Source organism: Oncorhynchus nerka, linkage group LG11 (genome assembly GCF_034236695.1).
Source record: "Oncorhynchus nerka isolate Pitt River linkage group LG11, Oner_Uvic_2.0, whole genome shotgun sequence".
Lineage (NCBI taxonomy): Eukaryota > Metazoa > Chordata > Actinopteri > Salmoniformes > Salmonidae > Oncorhynchus > Oncorhynchus nerka.
The window spans coordinates 49,823,109-49,844,380 of NC_088406.1; the positions used below are offsets into that span (position 1 = coordinate 49,823,109).

General features: G+C 44.0%; 2 protein-coding genes across 7 annotated transcripts in view; one reads left to right on the plus strand and one right to left on the minus strand.

Moving 5' to 3' along the window:
• LOC115137061 (sodium channel subunit beta-4-like) overlaps positions 1-5,430 on the plus strand; it is a 32,178-nt gene extending 26,748 nt beyond the window's left edge. The window contains exon 5 of the mRNA XM_029673080.2: positions 1-5,430. This exon is cut by the window's left edge and continues 236 nt beyond it. The gene's annotated coding sequence lies outside the window, so the exon portion shown is untranslated.
• A 153-nt stretch (positions 5,431-5,583) lies between these two features.
• LOC115137062 (transmembrane protease serine 4-like) lies at positions 5,584-21,052 on the minus strand. Of its 6 annotated transcripts, none has more exons than XM_029673084.2 (13): positions 20,779-21,052; positions 14,236-14,290; positions 13,943-14,086; positions 13,433-13,585; positions 12,320-12,446; positions 12,062-12,181; positions 11,047-11,090; positions 10,116-10,278; positions 9,719-9,885; positions 9,024-9,119; positions 8,739-8,881; positions 6,855-7,004; positions 5,584-6,681 (listed from the first exon to the last, which is right to left on the minus strand). In XM_029673084.2, exons 3-13 carry the CDS (start codon positions 14,067-14,069, stop codon positions 6,670-6,672), a joined length of 1,302 nt encoding a protein of 433 aa, XP_029528944.2. In that variant the 5' UTR covers positions 14,070-14,086; positions 14,236-14,290; positions 20,779-21,052; the 3' UTR covers positions 5,584-6,669. The 6 variants fall into 6 exon arrangements, with proteins under 6 accessions (XP_029528944.2, XP_029528943.2, XP_029528947.2 ...); XM_029673083.2 differs by lacking the exon at positions 20,779-21,052 and adding an exon at positions 18,247-18,745; XM_029673087.2 differs by lacking the exon at positions 20,779-21,052 and adding an exon at positions 15,885-16,126.
• Positions 21,053-21,272: the final 220 nt, after the last annotated feature.

Here is a 21,272-nt window from a genome sequence, read left to right on the forward strand (position 1 = left end):
TAGTATGTCAAATGTATATTTTAAATTGTGCTAGATATTTTGGGGAACATGATAACTGATCAGGGCTGGATCAGACACTCCAATGACACACCCTAAAGATCGTGTATCCGATTCAGAGTTTATTGAGGTATTTATCTGAATCGCGTGAAAGCCTACTTTCCAAACATTTCTGGAATCAACATCAATGTCTCACCAGTTACTCATTCATGTACACTATGTAAAAACATCTGGTTGACGTTTATTGGGATGAATCTTGTCCTGGGGGTAGAGCTGAGCGGTTTCCGCTAGATTTAAGATTAGGGTTAGGCATAAGGTTAACAGTGTGGTTAAGGTTAGGGTTAAGGTTAGGTTTAAAACAGAGGAGGCTGCCGGGTGGAGCTAGAGGAGGATGGACTCATTGTAATGCCTGGAATGGAATGGAGTCAAACGTGGTTTCCATATGTTTAATGTGTTTGACACCTTTCCATCATTCCATTCCAGTCATTACAATGAGCCTGTCCTCCTATAGCTCCTCCCACCAGCCTCCTCTGGTTTAGAATCAGATTTTTACTTTGTGGCTAAACCAGCTAGTGACCACCCTGCAGAGCTGCCTCCAGGACAAGATTCGTCCCAATAAACACACACACAGTAACTCACACACTGCCAAGTTCTACGAACTGCCATATTGTATACTCTACAACAGCACAATATATTCTGACCATCTCTGCAGCTCTTTTGATTTCGAGACATATTTATGGTAGCCTACTGATAGAGATTCTTTGTACTCTCTGCGCACCTTGTAAAGGGGGCAAACAGCGTCCCTCCTTTAACCATAGTGAACCTTCACAGTCCATTTTTGACAGAAAGGCAATGCCTTGAAAGCTGATCCGGAACTAATTCCATACAGTATCAATTGTGCCTATTCAATAGGATATACAGTAACTAAAAGATCTTCACCACTATGATGAACGACTGCTACAGTTACTAAGGTCAAGACTCTTCATTAGATCTGCGTACAGAGTACAAATACTGTCCTTTGGACGGCAACGCAGTGGGCTGGGTTATGAGCACAATGTCACTGCGGAGGAAAGGAATGTGATAAAGGAGAAGAGGAAGAAGGGAGTCATTGGAGTGTATATTAGATCCAGGCCGGAACTGGTTTGATTCATTTTTGCATTAGATGAAACACAGGTGCCTGTACTCACTTCCTGCTCCCTTCGCTTTTAGGGAGCCTTAAAACCGCCATGAAAAACACACATAAAAAAAAAAGATTTAAAAAAGACCGAAAATATAAAAAATATCCAGACCTAAAGTAAAGACAACCCATTTCCCTGTAGAAATGAATGAACATTTTATGATGCTGCTTCTAACAAATAACCAATGCATTTTTCTTAGCATGTGAATGTTGTTTATATATATATGCGACACGTCCATACCACAGGAAAGACTGTTCTCTAGTGTTCTGTCATCACCTGGCCTGCATGCATAGTGGATCTGTAGGCTACTTGCAGTTTCTTCACATCCACTTCATTCGATGCAAACCCCCATAGCACTAACATGTTAATGTGGCGACTAGCCTATAACAGGATAATGCCCTCCATCTTCAATACTGCAAAACATTGCACCATTGACTCGGATGCCAACTACCAAGCTGGCTCATCATCGCTACCCCCTTGACCTTGTGTAGCCTACACTGTCCCGTATTCAAATCAATTGCCATATGAACCAAATGGCCCACTACTGGTATGCATGAGTTTGAGCTGCAGAATGTAGCTACTACAAAGGTTCGTTGTCCGTAATCAAGGCGTTCCTTTATGACTCCGGCCCCTCAAGACTGAATGTCAGATTGCCTCGATGGGAAACGTGCCATTCTCAAAGCGAGCATCTCAAACCAGGCCAAGCCATAACTCATCTGTTTAAATGTATTTATCTCATTTTCAACCTGTTTCTAAAGCAAATGGGTTACTTGTACATCCATATTTGTTCAAATTCAGAGGTGCCACTTGAAGTGACGACCACACCTTTATTACGTCTAGGTGTAAAGCATTATTGTAGTTGCAGAGCTAAGACCCATACATGAATGGCCACTTCGTAGGTTTGACTCATCTGAGATGGAAATGTAGTAGGCCCCTCCGTCTCCTCGTCCCGAGACAGTCAAATGTACAGGGCTTTAGGGAGAGAGTGGTGCTGTAGACTTAGGAAGGGTGTTAATAGGAACCTTACTCGTGTAGAGTATCCTTATGAACATCCAGACTGTGGTTGATATGAGGAGTAGAGAGCGATGTGCTTGTAGACTTAGGAAGGGTGTTAATAGGAACCTTACTCGTGTAGAGTATCCTTATGAACATCCAGACTGTGGTTGATATGAGGAGTAGAGAGCGATGTGCTTGTAGACTTTGCAGGGAAGGTGATGTTTGCCCCGGTTGATTATATATATATTTTTTTAAATTTTATTTTACCTTTATTTAACCAGGCAAGTCAGTTAAGAACAAATTCTTATTTTCAATGGCGGCCTAGGAACAGTGGGTTAACTGCCTGTTCAGGGGCAGAACGACAGATTTGTAACCGTATTGTGTGTGGCGATAGATAGATAACAAATTAGATCTGGACAACTAGTCTGTCTAGGGATAATCCCTTCTAGACCTCCCTCCTTCTATTCCCTCACCATGTTGAGGTTAGCATCGTTGGAAAGGTCTCCCTCATCACTTGACCTGCAGTACTTTTGTTTTTTTTTATTACCAGGGGCCCCGGTGACATGGAGAGCCAGGGAATGCTTTTAGACCGAGCGCTGCCATACCCACATCCATCCCATGGTTGTGATTTGAATCCTATAGGGTCATTTAGTGGATGTAGTCGTGGCACTGGACTTACGTTTGCCATGTAATGTCTTAGCTTTAGAGAGCATAAGGTGACACACATGATATTGCGGCATCGTTCCAGCAGGTTCTTGCAGAATCACCTTTACTGTCACTGCCGTTTCTGTATTCTACTCATACATGACCTGTGTTTAACGGAAGCAATACGACTGGCAACTTTCATGTGCTGTTGTGGTGGTAAAACAGATGATGCAATAGCCAACTCATGAAACTAGATACTGGGTACGGAGGTGTGCTACCTGCTTTATGCACTGATGTACCATCTGTTTGCATTGATGTGGTCCATGGTGGCATTCCTGTCCATTGTGTTACCCCGTTGAAAACCAGTGAGACACACACACACACACACACACACTATTGGTTCCATGTAGTCAGTGAACCATTACTCCTTTGACATTGGGGAAAAGCACACAAAGCCTGCCTCTGGGAGAAAAGCAATACTATTCAGTTGATCCTTGTCTGTCAGTGTCTTTGTATAATCAAGCCCTCCGTTGAGGTATTCGGAAGGATCATGTCGATGAAGAAAATGATTCATAAGGCTAGTTATTGTATCTGTATCTTGTTGTTTGCAGATTCATTGTCCCTTCTGTAACTTTAATCAGATCTGACAATGTACAAAAATACCATTAGTATTTCTTGCGTGTTAAAGTACAGAGTTGTCCTTCACTGTTCACTGCTTCAGTATCTCTAGGAGAACAGTATCTGTTCAAGCCCTTCAGTATGAACAGTTCCACAAGCTCTGAGCTCAACTAGCCAAGTCTGAACTGAGATCAACCAGCCCTGAGCTCGACTACCCATGTCTGAACTGAGATCAACCAGCTCTGAGCTCGACTAGCCATGTCTGAACTGAGATCAACCAGCTCTGAGCTCGATTAGCCATGTCTGAGCTGAGATCCACAAGCTCTGAGCTCAACTGGCCATGTCTGAGCTGAGATCCACAAGCTCTGAGCCTGCTTGTGCACGTCTGAGCTGCGGGGCGCAGCAGTGAGCATGCCCAGTGTAGTGATCCTCTAGAGGCAGTCGCATAGCCGCAGTGATGCATTGTGGGCCACATGTTATGATGGACTAAAAGCTGCAATCAGCTCAAGCCTGCGTCGCCGCGGCAGATCCACACGACTCACCCTGTGAACCAACGTCTCAGGCAACACAGACTAACAGCATGGCTGGTAGTATTACTTACAGCACAGTATTATTAGGCACCATTTGATACAATCTTATCACACTTGCACAACCATGAAATGAAACAAATGTCATGTGTCTGTTGGTTTTGATACCTTGTGCACATTATGACAGTACACAGAAATACAGCAAGCCTTCAATGATCATTCACTGTTTTACGACTACAGCAAAAACCAGGAAAATGATAGAGCTATATCTCACGTTCAGTGTTATCAAAATACTTATCTAACATGGGAAATCCAATCAACGCTAATACATGCCATGAATTCTCTGCAGCTCAAATAAGAATACTCCAATTTGCTAACAATGCATTGTACATTGCCACAAGGTATATGTGTTCAACATAAAGATCTACAATGAAAGTCGGGACACAAATATAAATATATCCAGTCCTAACATTGTCTGCTTCTTATATAATATATGTATTAATCATCTGATTTGATACTAATATGGGTTTCCTGTGGCCCACTGCCAGAGCGACTCCTACTCACACTGCCAAGCCAAGAGTTTGTGAAGTCTGCTCTCTGCTTCCCACATTCCAGTGCAGAGAACACCTCCTGCTCCAACCTGCAGTATACTGTACAGTACAGGTCCTCTGGCCAAACTGCATTTTAAAACTCCTTTTCTAAGTTTTAGCCCACCAAGGCCAAGCAAACAAATAAGCAAAATAAAGTTGTATCTATTTTCATCCTTATCACAATGGGTGTGCATTTGTAGCCAACTGAAGCTACCCACAGCACAGTCTAATCTATAGTCAAATAGACAGGAATTTACTCTGAGCTCATAAGGTAGCCAGGATACTGCCTGTTAGGATCACTACACACACACAGGTTTACACAGTTTTCACCCATGATCCTCTACTCCACGGAGCTGTTCAGGGTTGTGAGGGGCTGTTTTCGCTCCCTCACTGGCCTCACCCACAGGGTGACTGTCTGTGGGTAGCAGTCCCTAGACGGCCAGGCTCGAATGGACTCAAGTGGCAGTATCATCCTGATGTCGAAGTACAGTGCATTTGCTCTTTGTTATTGGGGTTTAACGAGTGCTGTACTTCCACAATGTCTTGCTAAATTGTAACGACCACTGTCAAGCCCAAGCTAATGTGGCTCGTGCAGAGGAAAACAGCTCGCCCTCTCACCCACCAAAACACACACCCGCTTACTGTGAGGCAGTCACTGACTGACCTGACTCAACCCCCTCAGTCTCAAGAGGTGATGCTTCCTTTAAGAACTATAAAGTGAATGTGCAACACACCCCTCCTACTCCTGTTTCTGTAATAGTGTCTAACGTTCTCCCCTCTCATTAACTATGCACCCCAATTGTTTTTTTTTCCTCTGGAATTGTAGAGAAGAAAAAAAAAGAAGTATATATACAGGAAATAAAGGTTTGCATAAAAGGAGTCACTGTTGTGGATGTGTCCGTCTGTTGCTGTGTGAGGCTGTGGATGAACTTCATTGTTACTACGGTCTTCTAACTTCCCTACGTAGCATCCTGGAAGACACAGTAGAATCAGACACTGCCGAGACATCCCATCACTCAAAGGTCATCCCAATCCAAATCTGATCATTTATTGAACACAGGCATCCCCTTTATCAAATGTACCAACAAATACAGACACATTTCTATCTTACACAGACAACCATTTCTACGTCGTAAACAATATTTAAAGAAAACACTCAAATGTTCACAATGTCTAAAAATAAATACACGCTATTAAATCAGAACCGTGTACATGTAGTGCAAGTAAGGATTGTTCCGATTGCCCAATGGAAATCTGACGGCACATAGTGAATAGGTCTGACCACCTGAAAGTGTAAAAGTGAATCCATGACGGGATGTACAGTACGGCTAACGCCCCTCCAACGACACATAATATGAAGGAAGCTTCACGTCACCGCACTTGAGGATCATTTAACATGAGGTAAAAATGCGATTTTCAACTGCATGACACAAAACTTCATCACCAATATATTTTCATGAAGACATTTCACCCATTGAAAGTTGGGTGAACATGTTGAACATTGTGCAATGCATGTCAATACTCACATGAAGATGTGGTCACATGACGACTTTACATTTATAAAAAAAGTGGTCAAGTACAGTTGGTGTATGGCGGCCTTCTCGCAACCTCATTGACAAAAAGACAGCAGAGGCACTTGGTGAGAGTCCTGTCTCAAAGTACTCAGCCATGTGGAAAACCCAGGCTTCGTCCCAAACGGCCCCCTATTCCCTTGATAGTGCACTACTTTGAACCATAGTTCTCTGATCAAGAGTAGTGCACTATAAAGGCAATAGGGTGCCATTTCGGACGCAGCCCTAGACCGACTGTCGTCTCCAGCGACATTGTTACACTACCACGTCAGTGGTCCCTGAGGCACCTAAAATGGCACATGTCACACTGTAAACAACCTGTTATAGTAAATAAGTAGTGTGTGTTCGTGTCTATCTGAGTGTGCTGGCATTTGTGTGTGTGTGTGTGGTTGTGTGTGTGTGTTATGTATTCTTGTAGGTGTTTTAAATTGCACTTCGAAGAGGATTCCTCTTCTATTCCCATAACAGAGCTCCATGTAGATCCACTGAAATCCATTCAGGTGGCCCATCCCAATAGAGCATTGGCTTTTGGTCATGTTTTGAGGCTTCAAGGGTTTTTCTAGAACAATAAAGTACACATGGTCAAACCATTGCATAGTGGACGATACACTATTATTAGTCTTGGTTTTCAGGGCAGCAGCATACAACATCTAGACTTTACATAGTACAAAGTAAAATGAAACACTCTTAAAATACACTAGCTTCTTGCCTCTCCTGTGTGAGCGTACATACCTCCATGACAGTGTGGATCCAGTTGAGCATTTCGTCCACGTTGCAGTAGACCCCTGGTTGACCCTCTCTGGCACAGCCGATCCCCCAACTCACCACCCCCACCAGCTGCCATTGTTCTGACAGGTACACCAGAGGACCACCACTGTCTCCCTACAACACATGACCCATCAGTGGCATTAAGTACACTGGAATTAGGCACTATACACGTATGTCAAAGGCCACATTTGAGGTTGGATATTCTATACACAATAAAGTGTTAAGGTCGTCCCATTTGTTTTTTTACAGGACAAGGCATTGAATGTATTCACGCCAAAAGCTATCTTAGTTTCTCTTCTGTTTTTTCTCAAAGCAAACATTCTACTTTACAGTGGCTTGTGAAAGTAATTAAAATAGATTATTGGGGGGTTTGTATCACTTGATTTACACAACATGACTACCACTTTGAAGATGCAAAATATATTTTTGGTGAAACAAAAAAACTTGAACGTGCGTAACTATTCACCCCCCAAGGTCAATACTTTGTAGAGCCACCTTTTGCAGCAATTCCAGCTGCAAGTCTCTTGGGGTATGTCTTTATTAGCTTGGCACATCTAGCCACTGGGACTTTGGCCCATTCTTCAAGGCAAAACTGCTCCAGCTCCTTCAAGTTGGATGGGTTCCGCTGGTGTACAGTAATCTTTAAGTCATACCACGGATTCTCAATTGGATTGAGGTCTGGGCTTTGACTAGGCCATTCCAAGACATTTAAATGTTTCCCCTTAAACCACTCAACTGTTGATTTAGCTGTATGCTATGGTCATTGTCCTGCTGGAAGGTGAACCTCCGTCCCAGTCTCAAATCTCTGGAAGACTGAAACAGGTTTCCCTCAGGAATATCCCTGTATTTAGCGCCATCCATCATTCCTTCAATTCTGACCAGTTTTCCAGTGTCTGCCGATGAAGAAAAAAAACACAGCATGATGCTGCCACCACCATGTTTCACTGTGGGGATGTTGTTCTCGGGGTGATGAGACGTGTTGGGTTTGCGGCAGACATAGCATTTTCCTTGGTGGTCAAAAAGCACAATTTTAGTCTCATCTGATCAGAGTATCTTCTTCCATATATTTGAGGAGTCTCTCGAATGCCATTTGACGAACACCAAACGTGTTTGTTTCTTTTTTTCTTTAAGCAATGGCTTTTTTCTGGCCACTCTTCTATAAAGCCCAGCTCTGTGGAGTGTACGGCTTAAAGTGGTCCTATGGACAGATACTCCAATCTCCATTGTGGAGCTTTGCAGCTCCTTCAGGGTTATCTTTTGTCTCTTTGTTGCCTCTCTGATTAATGCCCTCCTTGCCTGGTCCATTAGTTTTGGTGGGTGGCCCTCTCTTGGCAGGTTTATTGTGGTGCCATATTCTTTCCATTTTTTAAATAATGGATTTAATGGTGCTTCGTGGGATGTTCAAAGTTTCGGATATATTTTTATAACCCAACCCTGATCTGTACTTCTCCAGAACTTTGTCCCTGACCTTGCTTGGTAGTGCCCCTTGCTTAGTGGTGTTGCAGACTCTGGGGCTTTTCAGATCAGGTGTATATATACTAAGATCATGTGACACTTAAATAAAGTCCACCTGTGTGCAATCTAACTAATTATGTGACTTTTGAAGGTAATCGGTTGCACCAGATCTTATTTAGGGGCTTCATAGCAAAGGGGTGAAGACATTTGCACGCACCACTTTTTTTATTTTTTGAAACAAGTAATATTTTTCATTACACTTCACCAATTTGGACTATTTTGTTTATGTCCATTATATGAAATCCAAATAAAAATACATTTCAATTACAGTTTGTATATGCAACAAAATGGGAAAAACACCAAGGGGATGAATACTTTTGTAAGGCACTGTACCTGACATGCATCCACTTTGCCCTCCAGGTAACCAGCGCAAAGCATTCTGGGAGTAATTGAGTCACCGTAGACAGTGGGACTAGAGCACTGATCACTGTCTATAAGGGGAAGGATAGCCTTCTGGAGGACAGGAGACACTTTACCTGAGGGGAGAGAAAAGGTGACAGAGGGATGAGAAGGAGAAGAGGGGAAATCGACTATTAACATTTCAGTACATGTGCTTGTTGGATAGAGATGAAGAGGGTGAGAGAAAGGGAAGGGTAGTTTTGTTTGTTGTATGTTCACCCTTCTCATGGAGGTAGCCCCAGCCCGTCACCATCATAGAGTCTCCTGCCTTCAGGCCCAGGTTCTTAGGGGGCAAACACACGGGCCGACGAGAGTCTGGTGGAGGAAACACAGAACTTTATTGACATCTACTTCCTCAAATATACGTCACAGACTACAATCTAAATATACAGTATTTCCCTAGAGGGATGTCCAATGTTGAAATAGACAGTTTGATAAATTGGCCACTAGAGGTCAGAATCTACCCTGAATGCATTCTCTCTTCCCAGAATCTGCTCTTACAAATACATATTTCCATATCATTGTGTAGTGCTCTTAGCATTCATTTTTGAGAGGGCTGAGAAATGTTCCTCACGGGAAGTCATTCAAAACCAGAATAGGTGGAGATGGGGCTTTCTTTTTTCTTTTTTTTTACCTTTATTTTACTAGGCAAGTCAGTTAAGAACAAATTCTTATTTTCAATGACGGCCTAGGAACAGTGGGTTAAGTGCCTGTTCAGAGGCAGAACGACAGATTTGTACCTAGTCAGCTCGGGGATTCGAACTTGCAACCTTTCGGTTACTAGTCCAACACTCTAACCACTAGGCTACCCTGCCGCCCCTATGTCTAGCCTTTGCGAAAAATAGGAACTGTCCAGCAAATTCAGTGCCACAGTCTGTGTGTTGCTAAAATGTAACGTTGGGGAAGTGACATACTTCCGACAGTGATGGGTTCGGTCAGCCTCATCATGGCCAGGTCGTAGTCGTTGCTGGCTGCATTGTAGTCTCCGTTCAGTATGATCCTGTCTACAAATGAGCCTCCCAGTGTGCCCATGTAAGTCCTCCCAGACACCACCCGCCAGCGACTCAGCTCCTTCTTACTACTGTAGGACCAGGAGAGAGAAGAGGTACAGGGGTTAACAGCCGGGCCTCGGTCTCTATCACCAGATACTTAAACCAATTATACAATTGCAGACCTTGTGGGAGTTTCTACGTTGGATGGTCAGAGTTACATGTGTTATGTCTGTTTAAGCTAGTTGTAGATATCCAGAGTAGATATTCACACATATTCTACAGTGTATATAGTTTGTATTGGATGTGCAGTGGTACTGACCCAGAGAAGCAGTGTGCTGCTGTGACGACCCAGCGTGACGACACCAGTGACCCTCCGCAGGTGTGTTGTCCGTTCTGCTGAAGGCTCACCTGCCACGGCCAGTCTTCTATAGACGCATCCACACCCCCCACGACACGGTCCGATCGCCCCCGCTCTCCACAGTCTGTTCACACACAGGAGAAAGAGAGTTTATTTATCCGTTATAAGTTGACTGAGAACACGTTCTCGTTTGCAGCAATAGTTACAGGGCAGAGGAGGGGGATTAATGAGCCAATTGTAAACCGGGGATTATTAGGTGATCGTGATGGTTTGAGGGCCAGATTGGGAATTTAGCCAGGACACCGGGGTTAACACCCCTACTCTTACGATAAGTGCCATGGGATCTTTAATGACCTCAGAGAGTCAGGACACCCATTTAACGTCCCATCCGAAAGACGGCACCCTACACAGGGCAGTGTCCCCAATCACTGCCCTGGGACATTGGGATATTTTTTTAGACCAGAGGAAAGAGTGCCTCCTACTGGCCCTCCAACACCACTTAGTTCCACTGTTAGTTCCACTGACAGTTAGTTCCACTGAAGAGTTTTGTAAAGTGCTAAGGCACACAAAGGTAGTTTGACGAGTAAATGTAGAATTAGCGCTGAAAGCGAACTCAAAGTAGCCCTTTGGCAGTTAGCGTTGCTACCTGTCAGTTAAGTGACACACAAGCTTCCACTGACCCATTACAAAGTGGCTTGTTGCCTGGATCCTGTCCAGTTTGCCTGCATTCTCCACTCTTTCTGTCTCTCTCCCTTGTATAATTCAACTCCTAGAGAACTTGGATGACTTTCAAGTAGTCAGAGGAGGAGTAGTCAGAGGAGGAGGAGGAGTCTAATAGTGGGGCATAGGGAGGTGACAGAGTGTGAGGTGGGGTATCAGAGGCAGAACTTACCGGAGCAGGTCAGGGAGATCACGGATTCTGAGTTACACACTTGGCTGGAATCAAACAGAGAGGGGAATTCAACACACAGTACATACACATGGTATATAGACACATCGCATATGCTGTATGCAAAGAAACACACCCAGAACGTAATTACCAAACATTATAGGTAAACAAAAGAGTCTGATTCCAGAGTTAATCTTCAGTGTTGGTTCAGATTCTGCCAGACATAAAATACTCGTACTTCTTGTTTCCTCTAATTACAGAAACAAGGATGGGGGGGGGATGAACAGAAACTCCAAAATTGTTTGTGTCAGAAAAACAGAGAGTAGGACACAGTCAGAGACACACATCGAGAGAGAAAGATGTCGCAGAGGTGCACATCACAAGTAGAGAGAAGTTTAAAAAAAAAAAAATTAAAAAAGAGTAACAGACGGAGAAAAAAATAGGACAATTGATCTGTTTTTCCAGCGCCTGGTGCTGTTTCAGAGTAAACAGACAGGGCGGTGCCATCCCATCTGTCATCAGTGGCAGTCATGCATTCCATTCGTCATGTCACAACTGCCTGAGCCTAAACTGCCATCTTACTACAAAGAGTGGCAGTAGGATGGGAGGGAACCAACACAAACACTGCATAGTAAACAGTGGGACAGTGATGCAGACATGGTCAACATAGAGTCATGTACTTATTGATTTATTTTTGTTTGACCTTTATTTTCCAAGGCAGGTCAATTAAGAACAAATTATTGTTTACAATTAAAAATAAGACGAGTATGATAAAACAAGCACAGACAGAAGTACCCAAAGTGGGTAACATTTATTTTGACTTGTTTCAATTCTCCATTTACTGCACCGATCAAGATAATTATCCAACCATATCGATACCAAGACACTGTACACATTTTTTACTGATCCATTTCGGTTCCCCTTTTCATAGCTGGAAAGTGTCCGAGTGAATATCAGAATACAATAGAGAGTAACACCACAGTTACAGGCTCAATATGACCCATCTTCTAATACTTACCGGTCAATGACAGTCTGGTAAAAGGGGGTGGTTTCAGCTGCGACCCTGACCCCTGAGAACGGTCCTGTCTTCAGGGACGCGGACAAGTTCTGCACAGAGATACTACTACTGTTGGGTTTACTGTGGGAACGAGTGGAGACAGAGAGACATTTTCAATACATTTAAGAGAAGCTCAATATGTTAAGGGGGAAACTGTAGCTAAGCTGCTCGGTGAGTGAGTGAGTGAGTGAATGAGTGTGAGTGAGTGAGTGGACCCACTAGGTGTAGCCCAGCTGTTGACAGGCTTTCTCTGTGTGCTGCTGGGTCCAGTCCTCACTACACACACTCCTCCATCCTGTCCCGGCACTGTAGATCTGGAGAACACTCTGCTCAGAGACCAGACGCACTGCACAGAGAGAGAGACAGAGAGAGAGAGAAAGAGAGAGTGAGACAGTGAGACGCAGAGAGAGAGAGACACACAGAGAGAGAGAGACACAGAGTGAGAGAGAGAGAGACAGAGTGAGAGTGAGAGAGAGAGTGAGAGAGAGAGACAGAATGAGAGAGAGACAGAGTGAGAGCGAGAGAGACAGAGAGAGACAGAGAGAGAGACAGAGTGAGAGCGAGAGAGACAGAGTGAGAGCGAGACAGAGACAGAGTGAGAGCGAGAGAGACAGAGAGAGAGCGAGAGAGACAGAGAGAGAGCGAGAGAGACAGAGAGAGAGCGAGAGAGACAGAGAGAGAGCGAGAGAGACAGAGAGAGAGCGAGAGAGACAGAGAGAGAGCGAGAGAGACAGAGTGAGAGAGACAGAGCGAGAGAGACAGAGCGAGAGAGACAGAGCGAGAGAGACAGAGCGAGAGAGACAGAGTGAGAGAGACAGAGTGAGAGAGACAGAGTGAGAGAGACAGAGTGAGAGAGACAGAGTGAGAGAGAGAGTGAGAGAGAGAGAGACAGAGTGAGAGAGAGAGAGACAGAGTGAGAGAGAGAGAGACAGAGTGAGAGAGAGAGACACAGAGTGAGAGAGAGAGACACAGAGTGAGAGAGAGAGACACAGAGTGAGAGAGAGACACAGAGTGAGAGAGAGAGGATGCAGAGGTGCGCATCACAGAGAGAGACAGGAAAAGGAAAGTAAGAGACCGAGAGAGAAAAAAAGAGAGAATAAGAATGAGATTAAACATATAGAAGTGAGAGACAGATGTATAAAGATTTATAGATGAGTGGTGTGTGTGAGTACCTGTCCATACCTCTGTGTGTGTGAGTGTGTGTGTGTGTGTGTGTGTGTGTGTGTGTGTGTGTGTGTGTACCTGTCCATTCCTGTGTGTGTGTGTGTGTGTGTGTGTGTGCGCTTGTGTGTGTGTGTGTGCGTGCGCTTGCTTGTGTGTGTGTGCATTTACCTGGGAAGGTAGTGTTGACTGTCATGCTGGCCACACAGGTGAGCTCGTCCTCTCCTCCTGAACAGTCCACCATCCCATCACATGCTTTGTCCAGGGGAATGAACTTCACCGACCGGGAGCAGAAGAAGTACTTACTGTTGATCAGCTGCGCGACTGAGGACAGAAAGGAAAGGGGAAAGAGGGATGAAAGGAGGAGAGAGTACAGAAGACAGGTTATAAAAATAAAAAAAGTTTGTGGAATCAAATTCCATAATGTTGCTATGGTTTCATTGTGAATCACTGAGTATTTGTACAGGGGAGAAGTACTAGTATGTCTTGTGTTACCTAAGGGGGAGGAGAGGGTGTAGAGGTGGGTTTGCGTCCCAAACAGCAACCTATGCCCAACATAGTGCACTACCTTTGACCGCACTACTCTTGATCCTTATGGGCCCTGTTCAAAAGCAGTGCACTATGCAGGGAATAGGGTGCAGTCTGGGATGCAGGGATGATGGGTTTCGAAGCTGGACTCACTGAAGTAGCCAGCCGTGGCCAGGATCCCTAGCACTACCAGTACCATCAACACAGTGATCAGGACCCTATTCCTCGACGAGGACTTCTCTTTCTGGGAGTTCAGAGCCGTCATGGGCTTTCGTTTCATACCAGGCCGTACTTCAACTGGGGGAGAGGAACAATCGGGATTTTGTAGCTATTTAAACACATAGACACATAGAACTAAAGCATAATTGGACAGTAAATTATTGCATATTAAGTAATACTTGTACAATATGATTGCAAAATGAATCAATTCCACTACAATGGCTTACCTTGTTGCCTAGGATTTAATGGTATATTGCTTTCTTCAGCAAGGCTGGTGTCAGTCTGGCGAGAGAGAGAAGACAGAATGAGACAAAGGGGATTATACTGTGCTCGGTGCAGAACATTGTGTAAGAGTTTGTGAGGTTCTAGGGCCTAGAGAGGGGAGGCACGACAGATTGGATCAAGAACACACGCACACGGAACAGCGTGCCTCCCATCAATGTTGTGTGTGACTGTCATGCCTAATGCTGTGAGCACAGTTCCCAGGCCCGTCTGACACAAAGACAGAGATAGTTGTATGACACATCCTCAGGTGTGGTACTCTGCTCAATGTGTAGTCGCCTTATGCGGTGTTATTCCACTCCATTAGAGGACAATAGATCTTGAATGGTGGCGCATGCTATAAACACAGCATTCGAATCATGCACGCTATAAACCACTTAATTCAAGTTATGTCATTGACAGCTCTGCCCCCCCCCCCCCCAAGTACCCGCCATCATAACTGTCATGAGTCATAGCTTCAGTGAACGAAACCTGCTCACTGGTGAAACAGCCATCAGGACCAAAAACAACAACATCCCAAAATACCAGTGACTCGTGTCTCAGTCTGTTAGGTATCTGCAGTATCGGCTATTCTGTCCGATCTCGCCAACCGCTCCACAAATACTATACAAATCTGTCACTAATACACTAATACATTCCATGCACAGTCTACGGACTGTCCGACACACTCACCAACAGCGAACCCAAGTCCTTTTGAGACGGAGGCTGCTCTAATATGGACAACGCCACACAATACACCATCCCGCAGATATGGAGGGTTATACTGTATGGAGGGACAAGATGGGTGGTGGCTATAGTGAGGGACAGGGCTCTTAGGTGGCTGGGTAAAAACTGCTGTTGGTCTTCTGTAGTTAAAGCTCTCAGTGCTTTTGTTCACAGATTTACCATTACAGAAAGAAAACATGTTAAAGTTTGTTAAATATAACCCTAAATCAAAGGCTTGTCTGTATGTGTTGACGTGAAGCAATACCGTAGTGAGACATTCTCAAATGGTATTTTAAAAATAAATGAATGAATATATATGTCCCGTAATTTCACTTTAACAATTCAGTTGCGAGTGAAATCCCTTCATCTGCGTGAAGTCTTCCTGTCTATTCTCCATGGAGACAGCCTGGTCAAATATTGGAAACTAAAACAGAGGGTTCTAGCAACACGGAGGAGAAGAATAGCCAAACAACCACAACTTCGGGGAAAAGGGGAAGTGAGATATACATATACTGTTAATTTAACTGACTACAATCCGAAACAGTTAAAGACACTCCCCTGGGGTCACATTTTGTTGTTTGCCCTAGCACTACACAGCTGATTCAAATAACCAACTCATCACCAAGCGTTGATTTTTGGGGGGGAATCAGCTATATGGTGCTAAAGCAACAGAAAAACAAGACCTACTGTAAGCTTTTTACCGGACTGGCTTTTCAAATACGGCTTGACGTGTAGCCTACACCTTTTGTAGGAAGCAGTAACTCCCCATTGCTGACTTATATGTATCTAGGCAAGGGTCGATAACTCGCTAACTGCTGCTTTGCGGTCTGATCTGAAAAAACGCGTTCACTCGCCGGTGATTGAAACACCGCTCGCGGGCTACACCCACCAATTTAAATCTTCCCGCTCTGGCTCTGCCTGACACAAAATCAAAGACTCAATCTTGCAAAGTTAGACTTGTTCTGGTTTGGTGCATTGAAGGGTGTCTGATATAATGTTGATTCGATCACCGGGGGGAAAAAAGTTGATCTATAATATAGTGCAAACTAATAGGGCGAACTCAGTGAAGTTCAATCGCTTGGGTCCGTCTCTGCGGTGCATGGCATTTCCTCTGCAGGAGGTTCGCCGCCGCGAACGCGCGCAATTTAGAGGGAACAGTGCTCACTGTACGTAAGTGTTAATTTGAATCTCACACACACACACAGAGAGAGAGAGAAAGATCCTGTATGATTTGCATGAGTCATGGAGATGCTGCTGGTTGGTGGAACTCTCCAGTAGATGTAGGAACTAATCTAGGTCAACTAATCTAGGTCAATATGAGCAGGCTATGAGATAAGGAAATATGGTTACAAAGAGAAGGAGAGAAAGAAATAATGGATGGATGGTAGAGTACAGAGGTGGGAGAAGAGGAAGGTCAGCCAGTTCAACTTGAAATGTGACTATACACATCGCGGAGCTGACAGCTGACTGACCACTACCAAACATGACCAAAATACCTGCAATGTTTCATCAAAGTTGACCAGCAATATACATACAATACATAGCAAACTATCGAAAATAGGGACTCCGAGTGATTTGTAGACCACATAAAAACTATAGGTCACTAACTGCAGGCCGCACACATTCATTTGCTCAAATATATTATTTGAGGATCGCCTACTTTGCAACAGGATATCTAAAAACAACATTATATAATGGCAGAGACACAACTCGAACCTGAATCACACAATCCATGTCAATGACCTGAGTGCAAGAATTCACTTTGACAGACAGTTGGCATAAATTTACAACATGGGTGGAATAAAATCACAGAGATAGAGGGGGGTATATGCAAATGTCTATGCGTGTGTGAGGGAGCGAGACAGAGGTGTGTTCAGGTCGTTTGGCCCATGCAGGATAGTGAACAATGGGACTAGACCCAGATGCTGGATGGGAGACCAGATGCTGCTGGAAGTGGTGTTGGAGGGCCAGAAGGATGCACCCTTTCCTCTGGTCTAAAAAATATTCATATCCCATGCCCCAGGGCAGTGATTGGGGACATTGCCCTGTGCAGGGTGCTGTCTTTTGGATGGGACGTGAAACGGGTATCCTGGCTAAATTCCCAATCTGGCCCTCATACGGTCACCTAATCATCCCCAGCTTACAATTGGCTCATTCATCCCACTCCTCTCCCCAGTAACTATTCCCCAGCTTGTTGCTGTAAATGACAATGTGTTCTCAGTCAACTTACCTGGTAAAAGCAACCAAAATAAATATTATTTTTTTTAAGCAAAAAATACCTTTAGAGAAGCTACACTTGAGTTGTAATCAAAGGCAGGGTTCTCCAACAACACAGATTTGCATGATCACACACAGGCATACATACACACACAAACGCACACCAGTTTCCTACACAAACTGAACACTGGTCACTTAGCATTTCTGCCACCCACGACAGATGTGTACAATCACAAGAACCCTAATCTATGTCTATTTCCCACTTTTACACTACCGACCAAAAGTTTTAGAACACATCCTACTCATTCAAGGGTTTGTCTTTTTGTTGTTGTTGCTATTTTCTACATTTTAGAATAATAGTGAAGACATCAAAACATCACATTTTCCATATTGACTGACCTCCATGTCTTAAAGTCATGATGGACTGTTGTTTCTCTTTGCTTATTTGAGATGTCCGTGCCATAATATGGACTTAGCCTTTTACCAGATAGGGCCATCTTCTGTATACCACCCCTTACCTTGTCACAACACAACGCATTGGCTCAAACGCATTAAGAAGGAAAGTAATTCTACAAATGAACTTTTAACAATATTTTGGTTACTACACGATTCCATATGTGTTATTTCAGAGTTTTGATGTCTTCACCATTATTCTACAATGTAAAACCATTGAATGAGAAGGTGTTATAAAACCTTTGACTAATAGTGTAGAACTCACAAAAATGTGATATTGTCAGCAGAGACACAGTAATACTAACATGGTAACACTTTCAAATGCACTTGAGGATCGCTTGCTTTGCAAAGGACTATTTGCATGTATAACAATTGTTCACTAAACACACAGACCGTACATTTATTACACAGGTAAACATGGGCATGTTATCCCATATGTTTTCCCTAAAGTCCCATCACTGTGATCCTGTAAACCACTGCTGTACACAGTAAGAGCTGAGTGACAGGTGACCGATACTACTCCACAAGTGAATAGCCTGATCCCCTATTTTCCCCAGACTGTAGTCTCCATCTCTACTCACATCCATGGTGCAGAAGTCCCCTCTCAGCTGGCCCAGATCACAGGGTACAGAGGATGCACTGTCCTTCAGTCTCTGGAGAAAGTAGAACTCCCTTCAACAGTCTCTCCCTTCCCCTTCGCCTTGTGCCTTCTCTCCCTCTGTTCTTCTCTCTCCCTGTCTTTCTCTCTCTCGTCCTTCTCGTACCCTATTCGTTGTCCCTCAATTCACAGGCAGTGAAACTTAATCTATCATGCAGGCCGGCTAACTTGTCTGGCTGCGGTAAAAATCTGCTGCTGTATTAATGACTGCCGGTGTGTTTCTGTGTGTATCCGTGCTGCTGATCCACATGGACTTGTTGTGGATGACCCAGCCCCTGCTGACAAAACAACACCAAACTAGTATCTGTAATAGGACACCTAATGCCTTGGTCTCTCTACCTGCATACTTTCTCTCTCTCTCTCTCTCTCTCTCTGTCTCTGTCTCTCTGTCTCTCTCTCTCTGTCTCTGTCTCTGTCTCTGTCTCTCTCTCTCTGTCTCTCTCTCTGTCTCTCTCTCTCTGTCTCTCTCTCTCTGTCTCTCTCTCTGTCTCTCTCTCTCTGTCTCTCTCTTCTTCTTCTACCTCTCATTCATGAATGTATGAGAACAAAAACACACACACAGGAACAGTCACACGAGCACAGACTGACAAACACGCACGCACGCACGCTCACACACACACACCATTTAGGTCAGGTCGTGGGCCAGTCCTGTCTTGTTGGTATCAGTTGGAGCTCCAGTCTGGCATTGCTCTCTGAGCCAGAGGACATATGCTTCTTAACCCAGGAATGGGATACGTGATCACAATAATATTTTGGGGACAGAAACTTGTTTATAGTCCTCTTTTTTGAAACCCTCCTCACTAGGGGATTTGACAGTCATATTATTAAAAGCTTGCTACAATACCCCCACCCCACCCCCCACCCCTCAGGCTATATGTGGTACATGGAGGAAATTCCTGTAAATGTTTGGATTGTGCCAGTGGAGTAAAGGATCGGGCAGTTTCCTTGTACTGGATTCTCAACATTTCCTTCCTTCCAGTCATTAGTCAACAATACAGTAGGTCCACTTCTCTTTGATTTCAACTAACGGCTCCATTACATACTCTTAGTGATTCATAACTCAATAGCCTACTTTCCTATGAGCCAGTTTTGAACCATGCTGAATTGCTAGACATTTTCGTGCTAGTAACAAATGATCTCTTACTTCAATAAAGATCTGTGGCTTTGTAGCAAATCCTATTAAAAAAGGATAGAGGAGTTATACCGGAGGTATACAATGTACTCAAGTAGTCAACACAGTAAAAACAGTCTATGCACGTGCAAATTGCCTGGTTTACTTTGCAGAACCTATGTGGTTTTGCATTGTCCGAGCACTATATATATATATATATATATGAGAGAGAGAAAGGGGACAGGATAAAATAGATTGTCCTCTGTTGAGAACAGAAGCTGATTGTAATCTATGATGATCCAAATTGTTAAGGGCTGTGACCCCTGACCCTCTCACCACACTACTTCTTCCCTCTTCAGAACGAGGAAGTGATGCAGTTGCCGAGATTTCTATTGTTTTTAAAGTCAACTAGGGCATGGCCTCCTTTAATGAGCCTGACTCCCTGCCAAGATATCTATTGAATAATACATTCATAATATTATTTTTATTGAACCTTTATTTAACTAGACTAGTCAGTGAAGAACAAATTCTTATTCGCAATGACGGCCTAACCCGGGCCAAATCCTTACCCGGACGACACTGGGCAAATTGTGCGCCGCCCTATGTCAGCAATAGATAACAAATGGGTGATACACAGTACAGTGTAATCAACATATCACCATTAATTGTCCAGGTTATTGTCACCCACCAATGTGACTAAAATGTTCAGACGCTGAAAAAGAGAGTGTGGAAGGAGGGAGACCGAGATAGTGAGTGAGGGATTTGTAAAACAAACTATAGCTCCTTTCACTGTCAAAAATCCCCTCCTCTCCATCACAACAGACACACTTTCCAAGAGGTCGATTCGTGGGGCGTTGGGGTGCATTTTTCAAGGACACTATGTACGCATAGTCTGTACTGGACTGTCTGAGAGGGGTTAAATATTAACCATACTGATACAGCTGAACTAATGTTACCCTCGGTGCTCTAGTTAAATCTGTGGACTTGTTTATTGTTGTATCCCAATAAACACAATGCCTAACCTTGAGTATCTCACAAACAGTATCTTGGATCTCATTGCAAGTTCATTTTGAAAGGGGGCATTGACCAACCTATTACTGCGGATAATATTAGCGATCTGGCCCTGGCTTCTGTTAAACAGACACACCACACTTGACGAGGTTCAACAACCGTTTAACCCCTTGGATGCTGTGTAACAGCTCGTTCAATCGCAAGACTGTCATGTAGAAAGAAGGTCAAGTCTGCACAAGCAATGGTGCCCCCCCCCCACGTGATTTCGTGACACTAGCATACTCAACAATAGACGATGTGACAACGTTAACATGACCAAAATGTGTCACTTACATGAGGTTAACCAGTCCCTGTTGCCCTGTCGGTCCTTTACCCTCAGTCCTGATCAGGTGGTCTCTGGTTGTTGGGGTCAGTGTTTCCCTGGTGGTCTTCAGCGATCAACCTGGATGCTTATAGTAAGACTGCGGAGGTAGCTGTGAGCTTTGAGTATGGTTGCCTTTCCCTCTGTCCCTACACTGTTAAATACACACGTTTTCAATCCCAGAATCTAGCCTCTCTTCCTGCTTCCTTCCCTCTCTCTCGGTTTGAAGTGTTGCTCAAGGGAGCAGTCCAGGGAAATGATTAACATATTCAGACTAGTTTCTGGTCAGTATGTTGTGTCGCCTCACTCTCACATTACCCACCACCTGTGTCTGTGTGCTAGAGGTATTCAATATAAGGGGTATTCAATATAAGGGAACAGTTCATGTTATTCATGTTATTTAACGTCAAGGCTAAAATAGATAACATAGGACTTTGTGTGTTATATACGGTGCATTCGGAAACTA

What these genes read in the sequence shown, in the direction of transcription:
- LOC115137062 (XM_029673082.2), bottom strand. Translation starts at nt 15,031, where the DNA reads ATGGTGTATTGTGTGGCGTTGTCCATATTAGAGCAGCCTCCGTCTCAA. An exon ending in GATCTCCCTGACCTGCTCCG is followed by an intron (nt 10,279 to 11,046) that starts GTAAGTTCTGCC and finishes GTGTGTGAACAG; the next exon opens with ACTGTGGAGAGCGGGGGCGA. An exon ending in GCAGCACACTGCTTCTCTGG is followed by an intron (nt 9,886 to 10,115) that starts GTCAGTACCACT and finishes CTGGTCCTACAG; the next exon opens with TAGTAAGAAGGAGCTGAGTC.